Below are 24824 nucleotides of genomic sequence, written 5' to 3'. Positions count from 1 at the left end.
TTTTTTTTTTAAAGCCCAGAAATGTGCGACTTTCGAAAAATGAAGAAATGCTCCAAGCGGGGGGAAGTATATCCCCTTCGTAATGCATGAAAAAAAAAAAATTACATTTACGTGTGATCGTGTTGAATCCTGTTGGAAAGACCCTCCACACGTGACATAAGCGAAGTGCCTAACCCATTTGTTAAAGAAAATTTTTAATGCCCAAATGTAAAGGATTAGGACGACCAAATGCGGGTTACATTACTCATGGTTAAGTAACCCCCACCTCTGTGTAGGGAAATAAGAAGCGGGGGGGACAGAAATTTTTGGTGGCTGTCCACGGACGAACTATCCTCCACCCGAAAGGTAAAGCGCTGATATTTTTTCACGCGACGAAACATTTAAACAAGTTTTAATTTGAGGCACGGACGCAATGTTCATGTGGAAAAAAGGAATGAATAAAAAAAAAAGAACACTACATTTTAGGGTGGTAAATAATACAGCCGGCGTATCGCGCAGCAGGGGGGTTTTTAAAATTTTTAAAATTTTAAAAATTCAGGAGGGAAATGATTCAGCTGTGCATCTACACATCACATGCACGTATCCGTATAGATGCTCGATCAGGGGTTTCACCCTGGGGCACACCTGTATTCACAACTCCTGTGGGCAGCTGCTGCGCCATGCGCATTGATTCTCCTACCTTAATAATGACAAGGGGTCAGAGGTACTCGGCGGTGGGGAAAAATTAAAAAGCGAAATGGCGAGCGCGGCAGGGGAAATTATCGAAGGAACTCATTTAAGGTTTTCCCAACATGCTTGGGTTCTCATCACATTCCTCCGTCCCCATTTCTAGGCGTTCCCCGCCGCTAAATGCTTCCAACGTTTTTAGCGAGCTCTCCTTGTCCAGTTCGTAACCCTCTGCATCTTTATAAGATACTTTCCTCGAGGACACATTCAAATCTGTGTAGTCGGAGTTGGTCGATCTGTTGTCATTGCTATGGTTGTTAGGTACTTCATACTGTTTGCTACTCTCCTCGACAAGAATTTCATTCGCACTTTCGCTTAGTTTACTTTTATCCTCCTTTTCTTGTGGGTCACTTTCCTCATCGCTGTGCATCCCCTCGGTGGCAGGGACATCCTCTTTGTTCACTACTCCTTCCGTGTATATGTCCTTTTGACTTTCCTGTTCTTTCACCTCGTCTAGCTCGTCTACCGCTTCTACCTCGTCTACATCTTCCGCCTCTTCCACCTCCTTATACTCCTCTTCCTTCGTTGCTTCCTCCAGCTCTTCGTACACCTCTTCAGCTACTTCTTGGAATTTATCCGACTCGGTCTTTTCTTCTTCAATTCCGTTCCCCTTACCGTCAATGTTAACGTCTCCTTTCTTTTCGACAACCCCGTCCTCATTCTCCTCTCCTTTTTCCATAACCTCCTCGAACACTTCCTTTTCTTCCAGTTCCGCTCCCTCCACTGTGACCTCCTCCTCTTCCCCCGCCCCGGTGCCCTGTTCTATAAGTTTCTTCAGTACAGCATTCACTTCGGCGTCTTCCTCTGCCATGTCTCCAAAAGACTCGGCTTCTTCCTTCATTCCTACATCCTCTGCATGGTCTGACTTGGCTTCCCCTGTTTGTGCCTTCTCTTCTTCCTTCTCCCCCTTTTCTCCGACAATCGAGGGTTCTTCGCTCACATTTTGCTGCTCGCTCATTGGTGCGCCTTCACCCGCTCGTTCTTCTACCTCTTCGTTCCCCTCTGCCGCAGTATCCATTCCTTCGTCCTTCTTTATCTTTTTGGTTACATTTTCTTCCTCACCTTCCTGCACATTTTTCCTTTTACTGCTTGGAGTACCGGCACCCTTGGAGGGTTCACCTACTTTTCGGTGCACGCCGCTTTTCAGATCTTCCTCCTTCCCTTGGGTGGGTTCCTTCAGGTTGGCATTTTTATGGCTACCCTGTTTACCCGTTTTTAAATCACTGCCTACCCCCTCGTTGCTATATTTCCTCTTCAGTTTTGTTTTTTTTTCTTCTTTCCTCTGTTCTGATTCGTCTCTCCTTTTCATATCTTTCAAGCTCGTTTTTTTTATTTCCCTCTTGTCAATCGGACTCACTTCCAAACCTTCTATCCGCAATGGAAGTAGGACTGTCTTTTCCTTGCTTCTGTTTTTACCTGCATTGTCCAAGTTTTTTCCCCTTTCTTTGAAGGTATAACCTACGTTGGAGAGTTCTACCCCTTCGTCGTCCTCCGTAAGGTCTATACTCATGTTGTATTTAGAAAAATTCTTCGAAATGGATATTAGCTTTACAATCTTACTGTACTGTGCAGAGTTCAATTCGTCCTCTTCGTCTGAAACTTCCTCTAACACCTCTCCCTGAATGTTCGTACCTTTTTTGTTGATCTGTTTATATAGTCTGTCTAGTTCGTCGCTTTTGCTACTCCTTCTTTCCTTTTGGTTGTTAAATTTTAGCTTTTCTCTTTTTCCCTTGTCGTCCATTTTTTTCCTCCTTTTTCTACTTTCCGCCTCTGCTTCTTCCTGCTCTGACATCTCCTCCAGTTCGCGTAGGTCGTGTATTTCCTGCAAGTTACGCAATTCCTCTAAACCTTCCTCTAGGGGCATCACGGGTAGTACAGGCACTACTGGTATTATGGGTATTACTGACGCTTCGCTCCAATGTTCCCCTACTTGATCTGACTTGTCCTCCAGCAGCGCTTCTTCCCATTTTGGCTGCACCTCCTTCCACTCCATGATACAGTTCTTCCTTTTACCCTCAAACGGATTGGATATAGACTCTTCGTCAGACTTCCTACACCCCTCATCGTTCATTTCGATGTTGCCTTTGTTCACCAAAGGGGCGTCTTCCTCGGGGTTGTCTGAGGCGGCCGGCTTGCTTTCCTTCAGTTGGGGTACGTCTACCTGGTAGTTAATCGCACCTTTGTCGTGTTTTTCGTCTTTCATTTGGTCCACCTGGTCCGTTTTGTCCTCCTTCTTGGAGGTCACCTCGATATTATCCCCTACCTGCTCCCCCTCGGGTAGCGCTTCCTCCTCCTTGGATTCCTCTAACGCGTGCAGGTATTCCGTTTCCATTTTAAGGGACTCGTAAATTTCGTTAAACTCTAAATCTTCCACTTCATCATTCGTGGAATCCTCCCCGATGCCCCGTATCGACACGCTCTTGTCATCATCGTCGTCGTAGGAGTCATCATCGTTGCCGTTATTATAGTCCACTTCTTCCACATCGTCGTCATCCCCTTCATCGGAGAAGTCCTCCTCCTCCTCTGCATCGACGTCTATCCCCTCGAGCGATTCCACATCCACGCCCCAGTCGCTAACAGGGTGAGAATCTCCCATGAAGGAATAACTACCGTTCCTTCGCTTTTCTCTTCTCATTTCATTCTTGCTATTTACTAAAAAATTATACGTATCATTTGTAATGTTTAGTTTATTTATTATTGCATTTTTGTCGTTTAGGTTTTCATTCAGATCGTCTATCACGATGTAAATGTTACTGTCGTCAATTACGATGTGGTCCTTTTTATTTTTATTTTTTGGACTTCCATCGTGCTTTTTTGAATGTGCCACATTTGCTTCTTTCACCTTTTCTTCCTTCGTCATGTTTTTCCCAATTTTTCCAATTTTTCCAATTTTCGCACTATTGTCACTTTTTGCGCCTTTCTGATCTTCAGTCTTCGCCTGCCCGGGGTGGCCCTTGGTGCTCCTTTCACCACTGCTCGGAGTGCCTCTGCTGTTTCGCATGCTTCCCTTACTGTCGAGCGCGTTTTCACTGCTAATTGCTTCTTCTTCGCTACTTACTATTTCGCTACTTACTATTTCGCTACTTACTATTTCGCTACTTTCTACTTCGCTACTTACTACTTCGCTGCTTTCCACTTCCTCGCTACTTTGTTCTTCTTCTTCACTACTTCCTATTCGTCCTTTACTTAATCCTTCGAGCAAGGCGGATAAGCTTTCTTCCTCCCTCACGTCGTCCTGTAGCAGGAAGTTCCCTATGGAGGAAACTTTCCTTTCGTTTGTTCGTCCGCTTCTATTGTGTGTTACCTTTGTGTTAGTAGTTCTTCCCCTTGGGTGGGTATCCTCCTTACTTGGACCACGGCCATAGTTATGCTCCTTCTTCTCCTTGTCGGTGAAGCTTTTATTTCTGTTTGGCTCATTAAACCTGAGTACGGTGCCCCGATTGTTGTCCCTGTTGCTGTTTTTTTTCCCCCTCATGGAGTTTTTATTCGCTGTTTTGTTTAAAAAATTTGCTATTTCTTTAACCTTTTCAATGCCCTTCTTAAGGATGCTTTTCTTTCCTTCATTATTTATTTCACTCAAACTTTTTAACTTATCAATGTGTCTTACATTTTTTTGTGAGTTCTTCTTTGTTGGCACTGCATTTTTTTTCAAAGCGCTTTTATGGTATATGGCTCTTCCTTTGGTGCTTTCCTTCTTCTTTTTCGTTTGCATTATGTTGGTCAGATGGTTTAGAGGATGATGTGCTTCTTTTTCTTCTCCGCAAGGTAAAACAAAGAGGAGTTTTTTTTTTTTTTTTTTTTCCTCAGCTCGGTGGTTACCTTTAACAAAATTGTATCGTATTGTTTGGATAACCAGATTGATATGTTTTTCTTCTTTTCCTTTTTTTCTCCCCCTTTTATTTTCCCTACTCTTTTCGTAGCTTCGAATTCAATTTTGCTAGATTTTCATAAAATCATCACCAATTATACATGTGCAAGTCAAAAAAAAAAAAATTAACATGTATGCGCAAGCATATTTATGTGAATAAGGCGAAGCGTGTGATATAAACAACTATTTTTTTTTTTTTTTTTTTTTTTTTTTTTTTAACTTTTTTATGCTGCTTAATACTTATTTTTACCTGAACAGTTCAGGTGAAATGCGCAAGAGATATTCCTCCTGGCCGTGAAAAGTATTTCTTTTTTACACACATAGAAGGGGGTTAGTACATGTGAAATAATAAACCGTGCGGCATGCACTGCGTGGTAACCTCACGTTCGCGCAAGCACGCGTGTATTATAATTCCGACCTTTTGTGAAAGGTTCATTAGTTTTTTGGGTTTGCCAAGATTGGCGCAAAAAAAAAAAAAAATTGTTACAATATTGCAATAAACTTACAGATAGATGCACACACAAAGCTTCCTTTGCTATACATTCGTTGATGCAAATATGGAAGGGGGAATTTTCTGTTCGCCAACGAAGTGTTAATCACTTTTGCCTTGTATTCTTCTGTCGACTTTGCAATTTGCTAAGGGTTTAAAAATGTCAATACCATACCAGGTGGGCCATTGCTCAGGGGGTGAACAAAATACACGTCCTTTTTTGCTCAGCGATGGATAATTCCTCCGCGAAGAAAAAGGGTGGAGTTCAGCAGGTGCGGGGGGGAAAAAAAGGAAACTAATACAGCGATATTTTTAACCAGGAATAAAATAAAATATTGTCCCTCCGCCGTGAACAGAACAAATTAAGCGAACGGGTTAACATATGAAACGCAAGTTCACACGCACAGTATGTTGCATGCCTTACGTGAGTGGGTGGAGTTGAATTCTTTCAAAAAATATGCCAGGCAATGCTTGACGTACCTGACACTCCTACCCTGCTACTTAGTAGTTTGATATATAAATTAAATACACGCACAACTGCGTCGGGCAAGGAAAATGGTAAGCACTTATATATGTGCACATGTTTGTTAGCCCGCATGCATGGCGTATTATTGCACCACTGAAGGGGTTGTAATTGTCGGAAGTAGGGGCTCAGCAGACTCAGGTGCTAAACGACACATTGCACCCCGTGTTTGCATATTTTCGCCCCTTTCTGAACTTTTTTTTTTTGCTACTAAATTGATTTCGAAGTGGAAAAGCATTTTTAAGAATGAGTCAGCTCTGTGCAAACACGTTTCCTAAGGGGGGTCTCAATTGGGCAGTCCCGCATTTGGTCCTTTTATTAATCCTCCCATTCATTCAGTCAGTCAGTCAGTTGCGGGTCATTTCGTAGCTTAGAGCAACATTCGCCTAAACCCGTGCGGTACACACCTTTGCACAATTTTTGCCCCCCTATTCTGTTCCGCCATAACAAAACAGATATTAACACCTTTCGCTGTCCGGAAGGAGAAACTCCCCACGCATGTTGCACGCCTATTTGTGCACGCCTTTCGAAGGTGTCCATAAATGGGATGTGGGGGACGAATCCCTCCTGTTAAATGGTTTCCCCAAATGATGCGAATTTGTAACGTTGTCAGATGAGGTAAGCAAGAATTGTGCATCCTTTGGGCTTAATAAAAAGTTGCAATGTTTGAGGGGTGTAGCCGCGGGTTGGCGTACCGGTTAATCAGCTCAAAGATTTTATTGCCCCTCTGAGGAACTCATCAAATGAATTATGTTACGGTGAAGTGCACAAAAGGTACCAGGCAGGCGGGATGGGGAAGGGAAAATTAATTCCCTTAAACCCGTCCGTTCTGTGCAGAGATTCCTGCACATATGGGGGACCAATCCAAATGTAACACGCATACATCACAACATGCATATAGTGTGGCACTAGGCGAAAGAGCAACGTGGAAAGAGACCCTCCTCACGGGATTGCACACAGTTACGGTTATAGTTAAGGTCAACGGTACCACGATGGGTATGACGCGTGCTCGTAGCTACCCCCTGAGAGGACGCATCACCCTCTCTCGTAAAGGGAACCCCTTTTTTTGTTTTCACTTTACCAATATTGTCCTTAACGGATGTGCTACCTTTGGTTTTCTCCCCATCAAAGCGAGCAAAGCGGAAGAAGACCAACCATTTTACTTGGCTGAATCGAATGCATCATGCGACAGGGTAACATTCTTTTGAGGAATGGCAAAAAGGGGAACTGCAAAAAGGGGAACTGCAAAAAGGAGGAGGCTTCTTTGATGGTCCACGTGTACCCCTAAGCGAAAAAAAATGTAACTCTCCCCAGATGTGGCGGCTCCATAAAAAAGCGCCCTGCCTCCGGTGACAATACAAATGTATAACCAATTACGCAACAGAAAAGATCCTGCGCTTGAAAAAAAAAAAAAGGGAAAAGGCGCAAAATGTAATCATCATACAAAAGCGTAATACGTTATATACTTCTACGCAACGTGAATTACTGCATATGTACGTAGGCCCGTGGGGGATGCAAAATCTGCCCCGTTGCGTTACGTTCCACCTGTGACCACGCCGTTCCGCCTTTTTTTTTTTTTTTTTTTTTTTTATTCCCCTGCTGTTTCGGCTACCCTTTTGGAAAAAAAAGAAATATATATATATATATATAAGAATAACATTTGCTACATTCGCGCGGTAACATCCTCCTACTTGGTTCATTTCCCTTTTTTTTGTTATTTCTTATATCTGAATTCTGCTAACCATATTTTTCGCCCTTAAGGAACCACAAAATGAGTATAGAATTTTGCTCCCAGCACCTGTTGGCCTATGACAACTCCATAATCGCCTCGGAAAATGAGTAAGGCGCGGGAAGATGCAGTTGCGTGGCGGCAGTTACGGAGAGCCGCCATAAACGTGTTGAACTGGCTCCAATGTGGTCATTACGCTCCACCCCCTTCACATGAGACACCATATTTTTCCCCCCTTCCCAACGCAGCATAAAATCCAAAGCGCAAGAAAACCTGCAGCACATTGTCCAGTGCATGGAGGCCCTAAAGAGCGGAAAGGACGACTTTGGAGACCCCGCATACCAGATGACCAAAACGAACCACTTCAACATACCTAGGTACTCCAGAATCCCCAAAGAAAAAAAAAACACAAAATGGGAAAACTTTGCGAAAAAAAAATTGATGAAAAAGAATAAAAGTGGACTAATTTACGACAACAATACCAAAGGATGGGTCAGACGATTTCAGAAAAAGCAAATAAAAATAAATGAAGATAATGCAAACTTCGTTCATGAGTACAAACCCAGTGACAACATATATGAGGATCCTTTTGAGAGAATGGAGGAGGAAAAGGAAATTAAAAAAATGAAACAGAAGATGAGAGAAATGAAGAATAAATTTCACCAGGAGGGTATATCCACGGAGGACATTAAGTACATTGCTCGCCAGAAGAAGAAGAGGGATCATCTAATAGACAATTTAAAAACGTAAGAAAGGGGGTACATACCAGTGCCCCAACAGGCTGCTTAGTTACTCACACGTATCAGATGATGGGCCATCTCCCAACGTGATACTTCTGTTACATGGTTTTTACGAACTGTGCAACGGCCATTTTCATTACTATTCCATTTTTTTCTTGCAACCCCTGCAGGGCCCAAATCTCCTCCTCGACCTTTGGGCGACACGACAAAAAACTGAAAAAGGAAAAAAAAATGAAGGTGAAGAATAACGCCATAATGAAGCAAAAGTGTGAGAAGCGCTTAGTCAAGGACGAAATTAAGCAAAATAATAAGTTGGCCTCCATTGTTTTGAAATCCCTCTAAGGGGGGGAGAACCCATCGGGGCAATTTTCAAGGAATATTCTGTTCCATGTTCAATTCATTTGAGGGTCCTCCTATCGTATGACCCTCTTTATGAAGAATAATTTGAGCGCATCGCATATCTGCCATTGGTAGGTATTTCCTTCAGACCGAGTCCCAATTTGCAAAGCCTCGGACTCAAACGATCCACCTGGAGAAGTTTGTGTAGTTCTAATTAAGACGATGCTATTTATTTTTTTATTTGCATAATTAAGTGGAAAACCATTCTCATCATTTCTATTTTCCTAATTTCCCCTCCAAATGATTTTTTTTTTTTTTTTTTTTGTCCTCTCTGCGCGTGTGTTAATTCTTCACAACGCATGCTTCTTTCACCACCGGTGTCGCGTACAGTTGCGCGTCCCCCAAAAAACAGTAGTCGCGGTAGTAAACGTTACCCGCGAATTTAAGTTTGTACGTATAGCTGGTTATTACCTGCCAGTCGTGGCTCAGGTAAAAAAAAAAAAAAAAAATTATGCATTCCCTTCACCCCCTTGTGGAGAAACGAAACGTGTATGTCTGGAGTAGTCCTCCTTATTGTCACTGTGCAAGTGGTAAAAGGGGAAGCGGCATGGACAAGAAGAGATGACCCACCTGTGTAGACTTTACCCGTTGCATATCCCACCGTTAAAGTTTCAGCAAGTAGTGAATCTTTCCTTTTTTTCTTCCCCCACGTGTGTTGTTTATGGCTTATCCGAGGTGACACCGCGAGTGGGGAGAATTTCGACAAGGCAACAAACGCAGACGTTGCTGAAGTTGGCTATATAAAACGTGGTACCCCCAAGAGAGCGTTTATGTGTGTTGGTTTGACTGGCATAGAGTTATACACCGCTGTAATGGTGCACAGGAAAATTTACGGTGGAAGGCATCATCGTGGGTATTCCTTCATAGTAGTTGCAAAACAGTTTTAGAGAACACCTTTTCGTCGTCACCTCAAAAATTGGGGGTGCATCATTCGGGGTGATGTTCCCCAGTTGTTATATTCCCCATGAATACACAATTAAGCAGCGAGTGCTTTCCCCCTTTTTTTTTTTTTTTTTTTTCCATGCAAGGGTTTCAAAAAGGTGATAGAAGTATTTGCTCGAAAAAAAAAATGCCGTGCACTTGCCCCCCTATATGGTTCCTACACTGTTTTTGCTGCTCCCCCGTTTGGCCACTTCAGTATTTCTCATCCTTCCCCAACCCTGTCGTGCAATTGCGCAGAAAGGAGTTCAGCGTTGTTGTACGTTATAGAGGTTTTTAACGAATAGCCACGAGGGAAAAAATCACCTGACCCTTTTTTAAAAAAAAAAAAAAATAGCTAGCTCGTTCAGAATATTCTGCCATCCAGTTGCAATTCGCCGAATTTTCTTCGCAAATTTTTTATGAACAGTCAGAATTTCTTTTGCGAACGTTTTAAGGAACAGTTTGCAGAAAGCATATCCTACCTTCCAATCATTCCCCAGTATGAAGTATGCACATTTTCTTTTAAGGAGGGGGGTAAGTTGTAGGTCCCCCCTGAATGCGTGCGCGATGCAGAGAGCGGCATTTAGGAGGTACTACTTCGCCAGCGTTTCCCCAAATGAGATAAGCGGGAAGGTGGTTCAGGGGCGCCTTTTCACTAGCAAGGCGGGCATGTCTGACGGTGGCGCCAGCAAAGGCATGGAAGCACAAAATGGAAGCAGCGGAAGTGACCAAATTGAGGGAAATAGGAAGAATGACGAAAATGGTGAAAAAGGCCAAGACGGGCAACACGGCCAGTTCGACCAGCAAGGCAAACGCGCGGAGGGTGCTGAGGAGAACAAAGAACAAATGAAGGAAATGAACTACGAAAAACTGAACAAAGCAGATTTAATTAACGAAATTAGGAAAACAAAAAGAGACATAGAAGAAAAAATAGTGGACAATAAAATATTAAAAGAAAAGTATCTGTCCGTATTGGCAGAAAATGAAAATTTAAGACACAGATATGTAAAGGAAATCGAAAATAGCAAGCTATACTGCATCAGTAATTTTGCAAAATCCCTCCTGGACGTTGCAGATAATTTATCCCTAGCTATTAAAAACATCAACGAAGAATCGCTCAAACAGAATGAAGAAATAAACAACATATACAAAGGCATACAAATGACGGAGACTATACTACATAATATTTTTAATAAATATGGTATTGATAAATATGACCCGATTAATGAGAAATTCAACCCCCTCTTCCACGAGGCTCTCTTCGAAATTAATGACAGCACTAAGGAGAAGGGGACTGTCGCGACTGTTGTGCAGCAGGGCTACAAGATAAAGGACCGCATTTTGAGGTACACCTGGTTGTGATCGTCGGTGACATCTTACCGATCCTGTTAAGGAGTGGGCTTACCAGAGCCGCTTCCCTGTGTGCCCCCCATTCGATGATTACATATTTTTACGCCCATCCCATTTTCCTTCCCCTCGCAGAGCTGCCAAGGTCGGAGTTGTTAAGAATTGAGCCCTTTAGAAGGTCTCTCCATGGGGGTATCTCTCACCCCGCTGCTGCGGTATCACGTTTGCTTGATGTGTGCTCTCCGCAGTTAAGAAGGTGTACCGTTCGGAGGGGTCTCTTACACGGGATTGGGCAACCACTCTGTAAAGACCGTTCACCGCAATCTTAGCGAGCGTGATGAATTCACTTTCAAGCCAGCATATCAAGAATTTTTTTTTTTTCTACGCAAGGCGCATAGTCGTGCCACCCTCGCCCCGCTCGATTGCACCAAACCAGGCAATCACAAAAGGTGTGCAAACAGGTACGTATTGTTTACTCTTTAATGAACTTTCTGAACACGTGGACAACTACCATAGAAGGAATCGAGAACAAGTGGTGTACCATTTTTGCGGAGAGAACTTTGGCTTATAAGAATGGCGTTCGAAAGGGTAAGTTGGACAGAGCGGGAACGCAGTCTACGCAAAAGGCAAAAGTGGGTAGTACCACCTCGAGTGAAGTGGGAAAGGCGGATGCCAAGAAGGAAGAAACGGAATCCAAGGAGTCGGGAGCACAATGAACAAGTGAACAGGGAAAAAGGTAAGAAGAGAAATTTGGAGGCGGCCCAACTCCATGTAGACCAATTGATTAACATTTTTTTCACGCGCACACAGTGAAGTGCATTCACTGGTACGCTCGATTCTCTCTCACCCAGGGGGGGAACCAATTTTTTTTTCATTTTTGCAAATAATGATAAGATGTTAAAAGTGGAACATAAAAAGTGAGCCATATTTTTCCGCACCTGTGCGTAGGAACGAACGTTACCCCACAATTTTTGAAAAAAAAAATCAAATTAGACTTTCTTTCGATTAGAAAATGTGTGCTTGTTTTTCCGCACCACAACTCGGCACGTAGATACATGTGCTCTATCCATCACGCCACATGGGCTCTTAGGAACAACGTCATTGCGCATCTGAACAGGTAGATACATGCGTGGCGATGCATTCTGCTCCGATGACCACGTGGTGTTGTAAACCACGCATGTGTCTACGTGCTTAGATGCACAATAACGCCGCATTGATTTTTTTTTCCTCCCGGTGGGGAACAAACACAAAATGAAATAAAAAAAGAAATAGGGTAAAACGTAAAAAGGGAAATTTAAAATTTTGAAGCACTCCCCCGATAGGAAGACCTATCATGGGAGCATTCATCGTCCTTTTTTCCGTAAGAACGATGCACCACCCCTCCTCCATCTGTCAGGTTCTTATCGTCCGTCCCCTATTTCCTTCACCTATATACCACATAGCTAAGAACTGCGCCTTAATATATGGTTAAAAAAATTAATAAGCAGCATAGATGGAAGGCACAAGGAAGTTTGCTTCTCCATTCTTTTTTTTTTTTAAATAAATAAAAGGGAAGGAAGTTATGAAAAAAAAGGAAAAATTAAAAGGAAAAGAAGAAGAATAGAATTAATATAAAAAAAAAGTGAGAGAAAAGAAATAAAAAGTGGGTATTTCCTGTTCTTCCTTTCGATAAAAGAATGTAGTGTATGTAGGGCATAGAGGAAGTAAGGTTTCTATCTTTTTGAAAGAAAAAAAAAAAAAATGGAAAGAGGAATTTTAAAAGAAAGCAAGGAAAGGAGGAGAAAAGACGGAGGTAGGTAATTCCTTTCTTTTCGCTTTTTTCGTGGAATGTAGGAAGGTACATATGTGAAATTCATTTTATATAGGAAGGAAAGGAAGGTTGTTTTCTCTTCTTTTTTTTAAATATATAAAAGTAAGTTAAGGAAAAAAAAAAAAAAAAAAAAGGGGGAATAACCTCCCCTCCTGCCCAATACAGTGCATTGTTCTAAAAAAGAAAAGGAAGAAAAAAAACAGAACAAAAAGAACAGAACAAAAAGAACAGAACAAAAAAAAAAAAAAAAAAAAAAATTTCCCTAGATGAAGAAAAAAAAAGAATAAGGAAGAAAAAAAAGAAATTGAAGATAAGAAGTAAAGAAGAAAAAAAGAAAAAAAGAAAGAAATTGAGTAATTCCTCTCTCGTTTCCCTTGTTGCGAAAAATGCAATGTATAAGAAAGGAGAGGAAGACTGCTTCTCCCTTTTTCTTAGAACAATGTAATGTATATAGGAAGGGAAGGAGAAGGGGAAGATTGCTACTCCCTTTTCTTAAAAATTTGGAAAGTGCATTCAAAAATTGTTCTTCTTTTTTTTTTAGGAGAATACAGTGTGTGAGGAAGGTTATTTTGTATTTCCTCTAAGAAGAATGCAATGCATAGGGAAGGTTGCTTCTCCTTTTTTCTCAGAGGAAAAGGAATAAAAGGAAAAAAGGATAGAAATTAAAGAAGAAAGAAGGGAATATGGGTGGTAATTCCTTTCTTACTTTTTTTTTTTTTTTTTTTTTTTTGGTTCAAAAAATGTAAAGGATGCATGTGCTGAATACAGGAGTATCATTTTTTCCGAAAATACAGAAATATTTTAAATGAAGGGAAAAGGAAGAAGGAAGAAAAAAAAGGGACAGGATCTTCATATGTTTGGAAGGATTCAGTCATAAAATGATGATACGAATAATGGGAAATGGAAAGTGTGCACAGTATGTATCATTTGATGAAATGTTTGTTTCATATGATATGTAACGATTCCATTTAATAATGTGGTAAAAAAAAAATGGCTTCAGAGGATAAGGATAAAGTATTTGGCGAATTGAAGAGTAGATGGATGGAAGAGAAAAATTTTCAATGGGAGGACAGTGGCGTGCGGGAGGTATAGGAATACAGTATGAACTGGGCACAAAGTACTCATATGTCCTTGTTTCAGATTAGGTTACTTTATTCTGATAATAATAAATATAAAGTATACACAAAGAATATATACAAATGTATTATTCTAATTTACAGACGCAATTAGCTATAAGAATGAAGACTTTAATTGATCGAATGTCAAAGGAAATGATGAAGAAGGGCGATATGGGCATTGCTCGTGCTGGATGCCACGACATGATTAAACAGGGAGTAGTAATGACACACGAGGAGGAAGAGGAGTGTGCGTATATTTTAAGTAACTTATGGGAAATAGGGACAGTAAGCAGAGTTCAATGCGGAAGGGGAATGATTGATGAAGATATTAAGGATTATGTACGATGTGCAGTAATGAATATGTGGTCATTCTTGTATCATTCTGCACACTGCGAAGCAGGCAGAGCCATAAAGGCTGCATTTGGTGCAATAAAGAGCATGGGAGAAGCATTGAGCACAGGGATTAAGTGTACAGAATGCGAGTATGGAATGTTGGAACCTATGGTTATAAGTGGAAAGAGGACGTTGAACTATATTCGCGGGGCTATGGAACAGAATACTGAACTTATGAAATTAATAAAGGGAGGACCAAAACCAAATAAACCATGTCCACAACAGCCGAACACTGCTCCATCAGCATTGGGTCCTCCGAATGTAGCAACAACAGGGCATGAATATAAACAAACAGGACCAATAGTAACGAAGTCAGCCACCAACAAAACAAAACCATATGAATTCCTAACCAAATTATTACATCTATGGATCATGGCAAGAGGCACGTCACAATTGGACGAATTTGAGGTAATAAATATTAAATGTTTGAGGGGAGTAGTTGCATGATAATATATAAAAAATATATTTAATGGAAGGAGGAGTTCAGTGTGCTCGTCTAAGAAAGGAATGTCTAAGGAGGGAAGAAACGTTGTGTTAGGTGGTGGATGGAAGGTTTAAGGGTTTAGAAGGAAGATTGTTAAGGGTGGTATGTGGAAGGAAGATTGTTAAGGGTGGTATGTGGAAGGAAGATTGTTAGGGGTTGTAGGGTGGAAGGAAGGTTGTTAGAGTGGTTAGAAGGAAGGAAAAAGGAATGTCTAAGGAGGAGGGAAGGAAAGGTCTAAGGAAGAAGGGAGTCTAAGGAAGGAATAAGGAAAGGAAGGGTCTAACGAAGGAAGTAAAAAATATATGGCACACATATATATGTGTACTTGCGTTAATTCACTTTTATAGACACTTATATGGGATGACCTGTGGAAAGTGTTCGATGACATGATGAATAATGTCCTGGAGGATGCGAACGATGAGAAAACATTGTGTGCCAGGGAAGATGGAAATCGTAAACAAATATTACATGGGGACAATCAAGGTAAGGAGCTGTGCAAAATGTTAATTAAAATATCCCTCTGGATAGATGGATGGAATCAGAAGTTCGATAGGATTAATAGATGGCATTGGGTACCAAGAGAACGGGAGAAAAAGGCAAAAGAGAGAAGATTACAGAATTATTTAAGATGTCTAATAGGTAAAGTTACTATGTTGGGAATGTTTAAAACACATTGTAAGTTGAACAAAGTAACACCAGTAGTTAAGATTAGTATGGAAAATAAAAGGAAGGAAGGAAACGTTAAGAATAGAAGCGGAATATGTGATGAAATAGATAATGCAAGTATAGGAGTAGGGGGAAAACTAATATGGGAAGAATTAGAGAATTGGATAAATGGTTATACAAGACAGGCGAATGAGGGAAAAGGTTTCCGGGAAGTAGTAGCAGGACAGAGTCCACTTCACACAATAAAGGGAGAGGGGAAGAATGGTTGTCCAACAGGGAAGGAGAAAGAAGGAAATAGGGAGGAAACCCTAAGTGACTTAGGAATAGTAGTCATCCCAGGGGAGGAAAAAGAAAACAAAGAAGAAGATAATGTAAATTGGAAAAAGAGTGCTATAGGGGACATGTTGAAAAAACTTAAACAGAAAGAAGATGAAAGAAGAAGAGCAAGCGGATGTTCTCCCTCCAACACCAATGGATTCGAGGAAGGAGAAGAAGGTAAGACAAAACTTTTATACTTCTATGGCTGTATCGGCATGAATGCATGTGTTTAGAGTAGTATTAATAATAATAATTGTATAATGAATAAGGAAGGTCTAAGGACCAGGAAAGATGGGTCTAAGGAAGTAGGGTATAAGGAAGGAAGTGAATGGGGAAGGAGGGGGGTGGATGTTGGATTTCGTATTTAGGGTGTTAGAAGGAAGGAGGAAGGAAAGGAAGGAATTTTAGGGTTGGAAGAAATGGAGGTCTAAGGAAGAGGAAAGGAAGGAATTTTAGGGTTGGAAGGAATGGAGGTCTAAGGAGAGTCTAAGGAAGGAAAGGAAAGGGGTCTAAGGAAGGAAAGGGTTAATTGGTTTTAGGGTCTAAGGAGGAAAGGAAGGAGTGTCTAAGAAAGGGAAGGTAGGGGATCTAAGGAGAGAAGGACGTGTCTAAGGAGGAGGAAAAGGAGGTCTGATAGGGAAGGTAACCTATGTAAAGATAGCTATTTTTCATGTTCTTTTTTTTTTCAGATAGTATTATGGAATGGTTCACAAAGTTCTTTAATAATCCAGCAGAGGATGACGAACAGTATGAGCCTGGGAAATATGATTGGAGTAAGTATGATAAATATAGTGCTATATGTGAGGAAGGTGCGGATGATCCAAGATTTGACGCCAAAAAATATGGGTACTTCTGTAAAATAATGTTAAAGAATTTAATGATGGTAACAAACCAAGGTAATCAGAATAAGCCGGAGAACAGTAATACCAAGTGTAAGAGGAAGTTTATTCCTATTTGTGATTTACTGAAAATATGGATGACATACATGGGTGAATCTTGTGTCCCCAGGAGTGTTATGCAATATGTCTTTGAAGCTGTGGAAAACTTGGAAAAGGAATGGAAAGGGGAGAAGAATTATGAGAAGTGTGAGTACGGTAATATTTCTAACCTATATAGGGGTAATACGGATATAGGGCATGAAGTGTCTAAATTATTGCGCAATAGTACTGTGGGTAGTAAATTAGGTGAATTAAATAGAAGGAATTGGTGTGATGAAAGTAGAAGGAGGTATTGGACGCACCCAGACATGTACAATAAAGTTTCACGGAGTGATGAGGGAACAGATGGTGGAAGAAGTCAGATTGAGGGAGTAATGAAAGAATTAAAGAGTCTTGTTAAAGGAGTGGATGAAGGAATAGAGGAGGAAGAGAAGGAGTTAGGGGATATTATGGGAACTGTTACGGAAGTAGTGAATGAAGTCATGCAACAACAGCAGCAACAACAACTACCCCCACCCTCCACCTCAGCAGCCGGACAAGGTAAACACAAAGGAGGGTCCACAACATCTGCTCTTTTCCACCACTCTACTATCATTTTGTAACCACTCCTTCATACATCTCCATCTTCACACTCCTTCCTTCCCACACTCACTCTGTGTTTCTTCGTTCCCTATAGTTGTGGAATGTACAGATAAGACGGACTTGTGTGTACGTGCAGACTGTGTAGCAGAAAGGTGGAGAGCAAACAGGGAAGTAAATAATGTAACATTCCCTGACTGGGTAAGGATCACTACTGTTTATTCTTGCCAGGGACAGTATGAAGGATATTGTTCCCTATACATATTATTGCCGGGCAACAAGCATATATATTGTCCATACACTAAGTACACATATATATGTTCCTTGCTATCCCCATATTAGCTAGGAACATTTTGGAATAATGACGTCAACAGTAGACTGAAGAAACTATCTGATGCTATGACCACGGATGACAAGAACAACGAAGAAGAGTGCGAGAGCATTACCGTGTCAGGTAATGCATCGCTAGAAGCAAACAAAAAGGCATGTAATTACATTGTTAAAGGTTTAAAGCATATTTACAACATTCAGAAGGACCCAGTTAAAATTACACAGGGGAAGAACCTTCAGGTGGAAGAAAGGAAAGCTTCGGACAATCAACTATTCTGGAGAACTATGGAATGCGTTTTATTGAACGCATATGCCGACAAATTAGAACAACAGTCCCCTTGTACCCCAAAGGCAGGTGTGACACACGCCTTCACTGCCGGAAAACAACTTTGGAATGATATATGCAATAATAAGGGTGATACTAATTGTGTTCAGTGCACAAGGGAACCTAACTTTAAAAATTGTGAAATTAACGATAGTAAGAAAAGTAAAAAGGATAAGGTAGAAGGCAGGGTGAATAAGCTCCTCAATGGGACGAACGGTACCCAACTACAGACAACTCTAGCTGCTATAAATTCTCTAAATAATAATACCTTATGTCAACGTGTCCAATGTGTTACAGTTAAATGGTTCGAGGACAGAATATATTCAGAAACGAGCAAACAAAATTGGGTAAGGGAACAATATATTGTTCCCTATATTCAAAGTCATGTCAACGGACCGTGTGCATTCTACATATGACAAAAAGAGAGGGGGAGGGACGACCATAAATCGTGCACATACTCTAAGTATATACGTATATTTCCTCTTCCCCTTCTTTTCTCTTTCCTGCATAGTGTACATTTTGGGGAGCGAACGACGTTGGAAAGGTATTGAGGGAAATGTCTAAGGCTATGACCAAAGAGGATGGAACGGACGACCACCTATGTAAGAACTTCACCAGAACAAATGGTGAAGCAATACCAACAGAACCAGACAAAAAAGCATGTCAATACATTACTAAAGGTTTAAGGTATATATACAACATTCAGGAAAATCCTAAGGATGACTACAAAAATCAGAAGAAAAATAATCGAATATTTTATCAAACTGTGGGCTGCCTCTTCCTGAATGCGTATGCAGATAGAATAATAACAACTTGTCCAGACGTGGACGAAGACAAAATAGTATCAATGTTTAAAAGTGGAAATAATAACAAGGACACTTGGTGTAAGGATAAGGTTAATGGTAATGATTGTGTACAGTGTGAAAGGGACACGAACTATAAAAGTTGCACACTGAGCGTGAAGGAAGCACTGTTGAATAAGAAACCAGGTAAAGAATGCGAACATCACAAAGATAATATAAAAAAGAAGTTGGATGATATGCTGAACCCAAATGAGAACGGGGATCAAGTAGTAAAGCCAGCTCTGACTGAAATAAATAACATATGCGAAACAGTAGCTGCCAAACCAGCCGGTACCACGAAACCTGCCACTACGAAACCAGGTAAAGATCAAAAGCCCGAGGCGGTAGAAAATGTACAACCTATTAACGCAGGTGAGAAACTTCCTTCACTCGACGATGAACATATTCCCATTACAGGAGAGGGTCCCATCCCTTCAAAGGATCCTATTGAACTTAATGCATGGGGCAGCGGCAGAATAGAATCAGTCTCTACTTCTGTGAGTCCTGAAAATGCTCCAACATTTTCTACAGGTACAGACAGTGATCCTCATTCTTCAGATTCACATCCCTCTGGTACAAGTACTACAACAAATGCTCAACAACCTGAGCCATCTCATTCTCCAGGTAATAATAATAAAAAGAAAATAAGCACTCTTAAGAAATGTGTGCCACCTATAACATGCATCTAATAATTAAAAAAGTGAAAGAATTAAAAACTGAAAGAATTAAAAACTGAAAGAATTAAAAAGTAAAAAAATAAAGAGTAAACAAGTAAAAAATTAATAAAGGAAAAAATTAAAAAGTAAGAGGTGTAAAAAATTAAAAAATTAGAAAGTAAAAATTGAAAAAGTAAAAAATTAAAGAATTAAAAAGTGAAGAGTTAGGAATTAAAAAATATGGAATAAAAAAGTGAAGAGTAAAAAAATTAAAAAGTAGGAAATAAAAAATTAAATAATACACAATTGAAAAGTGAAGAAGGGAAAAGTACAAGATGTGCACCTAGGTTAACAGAATATTCCCAATGCTGCTACTCTTTAGTGTAATGGAAATAACACTTCCTCCCTTCTTATTCATTCCCTAGGTTCGGGTTCACAACCCACAGCACCTGATGCCCCCGCCGCTGTTCCAGGAACTGCAAATGAAGTACACAAGACAGCCTCCCCTGCTCCTACTCCTGCTCTTAATCCTGGTGGTCCACCTGATGGTGATAGTACGCAACAAGATACTGAACCAAAGGCCGTTACTGAACCAGATGTTGTACCCCAGAAACCAGAATTACCTTCTGTACCAGGAAGGCAAGGTCCAGTTGTACATGCACCAACAAAAAAAGTAACACCATCATCACCTGGAACAGCTGCTACAGTTGGAAAAGGTGGTACAGGGAGTGAGGGTGGCGGAGCCATCCCTTCTGTTTCTCCACTTCAATCAGTTAGTAATAATATCAACCCTTCCGAACTCCTTACCCCATACCTTCCTTCCATTCCTGTTCTAATTGGTCTTTCTGCTATGAGTTATCTCCTTTTGAAGGTAAAAGAAAAAAAAATGAAGGAAAAAGAGAAAAAAAAGAAAAAAAAAAGAAGCGAAAAAAAAAAAAAAAAAAAAAAAGAGAGAGAGAACAGAAAAAAAGAGAAAAAAAAGAAAAAAAAAAGAAGCGAAAAAAAAAAAAAAAAAAAAGTTAATATTAGAAGAAAAAAAAGGAAGTTAAAAAAAAGAAAAAAAAATAAATAAAGGTGAATAAATCAGTGGCATGTAGGATTTCGCATTTTAGGGTGTCTGTGTAGGATTTCAAATTTAAAGGTGTGTGTAGTATTTCGCATTTTAGGGAGTGTGTGCGTAGGATTTCGCATTTTAAGGGTGTGTATATAGGATTTCCCATTTTAGGGTTTGAAGTAGTAATTACTGTTGCATGAACGAACATTTCGCATCCCTATTAAAGAATCATGTTCTTCCCTTTTTTTTTTTTTTTTTTTTTTTTTTTGCAGTACTTTGGAATGCTTCATAAGGCAAGAAAACGTTACAGAAGAGCTTATGAAGTATCAGGTCCTCCCCCCTTGGAAGAACAAGCTCTTGGTCATGTGGGCGACCAGGCAGATGGTCCACATGAATATACCTTAGTAAAGGAACGAAAACAACCAAGATCTGTTCCAACAGGAAGGAAGAAACAAGTTGGTAAACGTCCTGTTGGTCAACGTACCATTATTGATATCCATTTAGAAGTCTTAGACGAATGTCAAAAAGTGGAACTGCATTCGACAAAGGAAGACTTTTTTGAAATTTTGGTTCAAGAATTTATGGGATCCGAATTTATAAAGGAGGAAAATGTTCCAGAGGAACAAGTTCCAATGGAAGGTGTTACTTAAGGAAGGTGTTCCTAAGGAATAGGTTCAATGTTTAGATTCCGGGTTTAGGGAGAAAGTCTTCGTTCCTAAGACAGATATTCTTAGGGAAGATGTTCCTAATGTTGATGTTCCTAAGAAACAGGTTCAATGTTCAAATTCCGGGTTTAGGGTTGATGCTTGTAAGGAGCAGGTTCCTTAAGAACACTTTTCTTAGGAAGAAGCAATTTGCAGCCAAATTGTGGATGCTAATCCTTGGATTAGTGTTTGAGGAGTGTGAAAGGGAAGAAAACATCGTGGATAAGGAATTGTATTTGGACAGTCTGTTACAACACATTTGAAAAAGCAGAAAAAAAGGTGTTCGGTGTTATACTTCACACGTTATATTATACTCACACTTAAGAAATGATAGGCATCCTTAGGAGAGTGTCCGCATTTTTGAACATTCTTGTATTTGTCAAATTTAATAAATCTCTTTTTTTGTAAACGTGTAACCAGGAGGTTTTTTTATTTTATTTTATTTTTTTTAGTGTAAATTAACCAGCTTTTAATTTGTTTAATAAAAGAAAATTTGAGAAGTTCCTTTTTGAATTTTGTGGATGCTGAGGGGATTATGCACATAGGGGGGGGTGCTTCCTCCTCCACTTGGTGGCCCCCCCTTTTTTTCTTTTTTTTGTTCGCCTATGCGCACATGATGGTACAATTCATGGAGAGGAAATTGTATCCAGGCAAAATTGCTAATCAGTCCGTCGAAGTGACGATTTTAAAGGAAAAGAAAAGAAAAGGCAGTAGACAGAATCGCTCTGGCATGAGGATAAAATAAATGGGGAAAATTAAAAGGTTGTTCAGGCGCGCGCGCCGTGAGAGGCAAAAACACAAATTCGACATTTCGGTAAATTTTATCGAATTAAAAAATGACAACAACGACATTCTCCAAGTGGCATATGAGTTGGTGAGAAACTCGAAATTCATAACTTCGAGTGAACAGGCACAGCTACGCAAGGGTCGAGCATATTTTAAAAATCCACTGGTGATGGACCTCACCCTATATTGTAAAAAAAAACAAACAAAAATTTGGGAAAAAAAAAAATTTTTTTTTTTCATTTTTTACAAAATTTGTGGAAATAAAAATGTCGTGATAGGAAAGACTAAAATTGACTTCAGTCAATTTGTGTCTACTTCGAATCAACTGTATAATGTCTCTTTTGTCATTTTAAAAAATATGCTCAACTGCGGAACTGCTCACTTGAAGGTACGTTGTGGCAGCACCATGGGGGCAGGGGCACACGACATCACCGCAACGTCGGTAGACAGTGGGGCGATCATATTCCCCACCTTTGCCACTCGCAGTTGTTCGCTGCCCCCCGGTGGGGAGACCTCCAGTGGGGAGATGAACGACGCTAGCAAAAATGATAGTGATGATGGAGGCGGCAATGGAAGCATGCACGGGAGCAGCTTCTCCAGCGAAGAAATGAATGTGACGGCGTACACATGGGAGGACAGCACAACCAACGCAGAGAAGGAAAAAAACAACTGGAGTAGCAAAAGTGCCCAATATGATCGTTCCATTTACTCGTGCGATAACTCCATTGCTGCGTTAGAAAGGTCCATAAATAGTTCGCTAAAAAAGTTAAGGCAAATGAATGGCCCGCGCTGGCACCATCGACCCAGTGGGGCCAATGCGAACGGTGTTACTATGCAAGGGAAACCACCCAGGGGGGGCCCAATGGCACACACAAATGGGGAGAAAAAAAACACCGAGTGTGAAAACCCCCCCTGCTGCAGTAAGAAAAACACGCAGATGTACCATCTTCAAAAAAAAATAAACAGAAGGAAAAACAAAAAAGAAACTCATCACTCAACATTGGAAGTACAGTCAGTTATCCGAAATATGGAGAAGGCAATAAAAAACGCAGAAATGATACAACGTATAAACAGATCCGTTTTGCAACAAAACGGTGAGGAAGAAGCAACTGAGGGAGGGCACACAACAAGGCGTACACAAGTGCAGACGCCAACCAAGCGATACGACTCGGTTAACAAACTGAAGAAACATCCCCACCGTAAGGGAATCAACTCTGCGAAAAGGCAAGTGGAATGCCATCCACGAGAAGAACAAAATGATCAAAGCAGCCATCCCAGTAATTACAACATGCACGTCGACATGGAAGAAAAAAACTGCAAAGTTGGGACGCCACCAAATGAAGAATCACCAATGGAAAATAATTTTCACCCTACATGTGGGGCGTTAAACAACACGAACTGGACACTTGGACACAATGAATTGCAACGTTCTGTTGAACGAGGTGAACTTTTCGAACCGTCCATGATGGCACTTCGACAGTTACTCCTCCTCATCAGTGCACAAACGACTCACGAATGGGACGACTACCACCGCGTGGGAAGTTACGCCACTCCGTTGCGTCATCCATATGATGGTTGTATCGTTTCGCGAAGAAGGGAAGAGGTGCATACAAAGGGGCTCCTCCCCTCCTCGGGGGGCAGAAACTACCATCACATGGTACAAAAAAACGGGGTAGACGGAACTGATCAAATGAGCACACATCTGGGACGTATGGAGTTCCCCATCGGATATACCACCAATGTTGCATGCCCTCACTCGTACGCCATACGGGAAGAAGAAAATTTTTTGTTTCGCTTGGTAAATGGGAGAGGTCCTCCCAAAGGAGGTGAAGTGGAAAATCTTCCGTATCCAGTCGGTGCGATCTCCTCCCAAGGGTTAGATTGTAACTGGAGAGAAGGCATAGACACACGGGATACCAACCTTGGCAGCAACGTCGTACCGAATAGACTAGCCAATCAATTACAGAAGGCACAATTTTCATCGCAACATGACTGCCTTTTAAAAACAAAGTTAAATGGAGAAGGGGTAACAACACCACATGACGGTCACGCAGATTTGCACAACAACGAAAGGACAATTATTCATTCGAAAATGAAAAAAACCTCAAGTGAGGAAAATAAAACAACGAATGAATTAGGCACCATGAATGGGTTAGGTACGATGAACGAGTTAGGCACGATTCACAAGTTGGTGGAGGACATGCAAAACGTGCAGCTCGTTATTAAAGAATTAACCGGTACAATGGTCAGTGGTTGCCACAAAAAGGTGAGCAACCATGGGGATGCAAACACAACTGAACAGGCCCATTCCCACTCCCACGGGGGAAACATCATTTCACTTCTTCCCCCATTTCCCGACGGGGGACAAAACAAAGAGCGCGCAACGCATAAGGGAAATGACTCAAATGATAATTTGTCCTCTGGCGACGTGGAAAAGTACGAAGAAAAAATTGCCAACCTTGTGCAGGAACTAATGAACACTAAACTGCTCTTGGCACAGAGTGAAACAAAACGGGAAGAGGATATTAACGAGATGAACCGACGGTGCGGCAGTTAACCACACGCGCACGTTATCATATATAGAAATGACTTATGGGTGAAGCAGCACACATGTACGTGGAAGCGTTTTTGGGTGATGCCACCCTGGCCTGTGGGCATAACAACAGGGAAACAAAGTATGCCCATCCACCCCCTTAAGCACTTCCCCATCTGTACGGAACATAAGCGAGTTCACGCAATGTAGAACACCACTTTGAGAACTTCAGAAGCGACAAATGGGTAAAGACAAAGAGGGGGAGGAAAAGGGGAAAAAAAAAAAAAAAAAAAAAGAGTACGGCCAAAATTTTACCTCCCCTTTGTACATATACATATATTTCCGTTTGGATATTTGCTCTATCCTTCGGACGGAAAAATATATGCGTACAAGGATGACAGGATTTAAATTGGAAAAAAAAGAAAAAACATTCAGAAAAGGAAGCAGTGACGAACCCACACTAAATTGACATGCATATTCTCCAGGCGTACATTTCGTGATTATCGACATAGCAGACGTATGTGAGATCATATATGTATGTGCTT

At 40.9% G+C, this 24824-nt stretch overlaps 6 protein-coding genes across 6 annotated transcripts; 5 read left to right on the top strand and 1 right to left on the bottom strand.

The window, feature by feature from the left end:
- Positions 1-775: 775 nt before the first annotated feature.
- On the bottom strand, positions 776-4438 carry PCOAH_00025810 (Uncharacterized protein; the record flags this gene model as incomplete). The annotated part of the gene is made up of 1 exon (XM_020059386.1): positions 776-4438. One exon carries the CDS (start codon positions 4436-4438, stop codon positions 776-778), a length of 3663 nt encoding a protein of 1220 aa, XP_019915161.1.
- Positions 4439-7255: 2817 nt separating this feature from the next.
- Positions 7256-8418, top strand: PCOAH_00025800 (Uncharacterized protein; the record flags this gene model as incomplete). Its single annotated transcript, XM_020059385.1, has 3 exons — positions 7256-7446; positions 7585-8082; positions 8247-8418. The coding sequence occupies 3 exons, from the start codon at positions 7379-7381 to the stop codon at positions 8416-8418; spliced, it is 738 nt and encodes a 245-aa protein (XP_019914814.1).
- A 1479-nt stretch (positions 8419-9897) lies between these two features.
- Positions 9898-10909, top strand: PCOAH_00025790 (GrpE protein-like protein; the record flags this gene model as incomplete). The annotated part of the gene is made up of 2 exons (XM_020059384.1): positions 9898-10742; positions 10879-10909. The coding sequence occupies 2 exons, from the start codon at positions 9898-9900 to the stop codon at positions 10907-10909; spliced, it is 876 nt and encodes a 291-aa protein (XP_019915022.1).
- Positions 10910-13791: 2882 nt separating this feature from the next.
- On the top strand, positions 13792-19879 carry PCOAH_00025780 (SICA antigen; the record flags this gene model as incomplete). The annotated part of the gene is made up of 8 exons (XM_020059383.1): positions 13792-14472; positions 14896-15709; positions 16222-17010; positions 17147-17250; positions 17392-18051; positions 18216-18899; positions 19078-19170; positions 19628-19879. The coding sequence occupies 8 exons, from the start codon at positions 13792-13794 to the stop codon at positions 19877-19879; spliced, it is 4077 nt and encodes a 1358-aa protein (XP_019914892.1).
- A 573-nt stretch (positions 19880-20452) lies between these two features.
- PCOAH_00025770 (SICA antigen) lies at positions 20453-20906 on the top strand (the record flags this gene model as incomplete). Its single annotated transcript, XM_020059382.1, has 2 exons — positions 20453-20488; positions 20529-20906. 2 exons carry the CDS (start codon positions 20453-20455, stop codon positions 20904-20906), a joined length of 414 nt encoding a protein of 137 aa, XP_019914815.1.
- Positions 20907-21705: 799 nt separating this feature from the next.
- PCOAH_00025760 (Uncharacterized protein) lies at positions 21706-24303 on the top strand (the record flags this gene model as incomplete). Its single annotated transcript, XM_020059381.1, has 1 exon — positions 21706-24303. One exon carries the CDS (start codon positions 21706-21708, stop codon positions 24301-24303), a length of 2598 nt encoding a protein of 865 aa, XP_019915162.1.
- Between the last annotated feature and the right edge of the window lie 521 nt (positions 24304-24824).

Source organism: Plasmodium coatneyi, chromosome 9, assembly GCF_001680005.1.
Source record: "Plasmodium coatneyi strain Hackeri chromosome 9, complete sequence".
NCBI classification, from domain to species: Eukaryota; Apicomplexa; class Aconoidasida; order Haemosporida; family Plasmodiidae; genus Plasmodium; species Plasmodium coatneyi.
The sequence above is the reverse complement of the archived record's forward strand: the minus strand, read 5'-3'. Positions and strand labels throughout refer to the sequence as shown.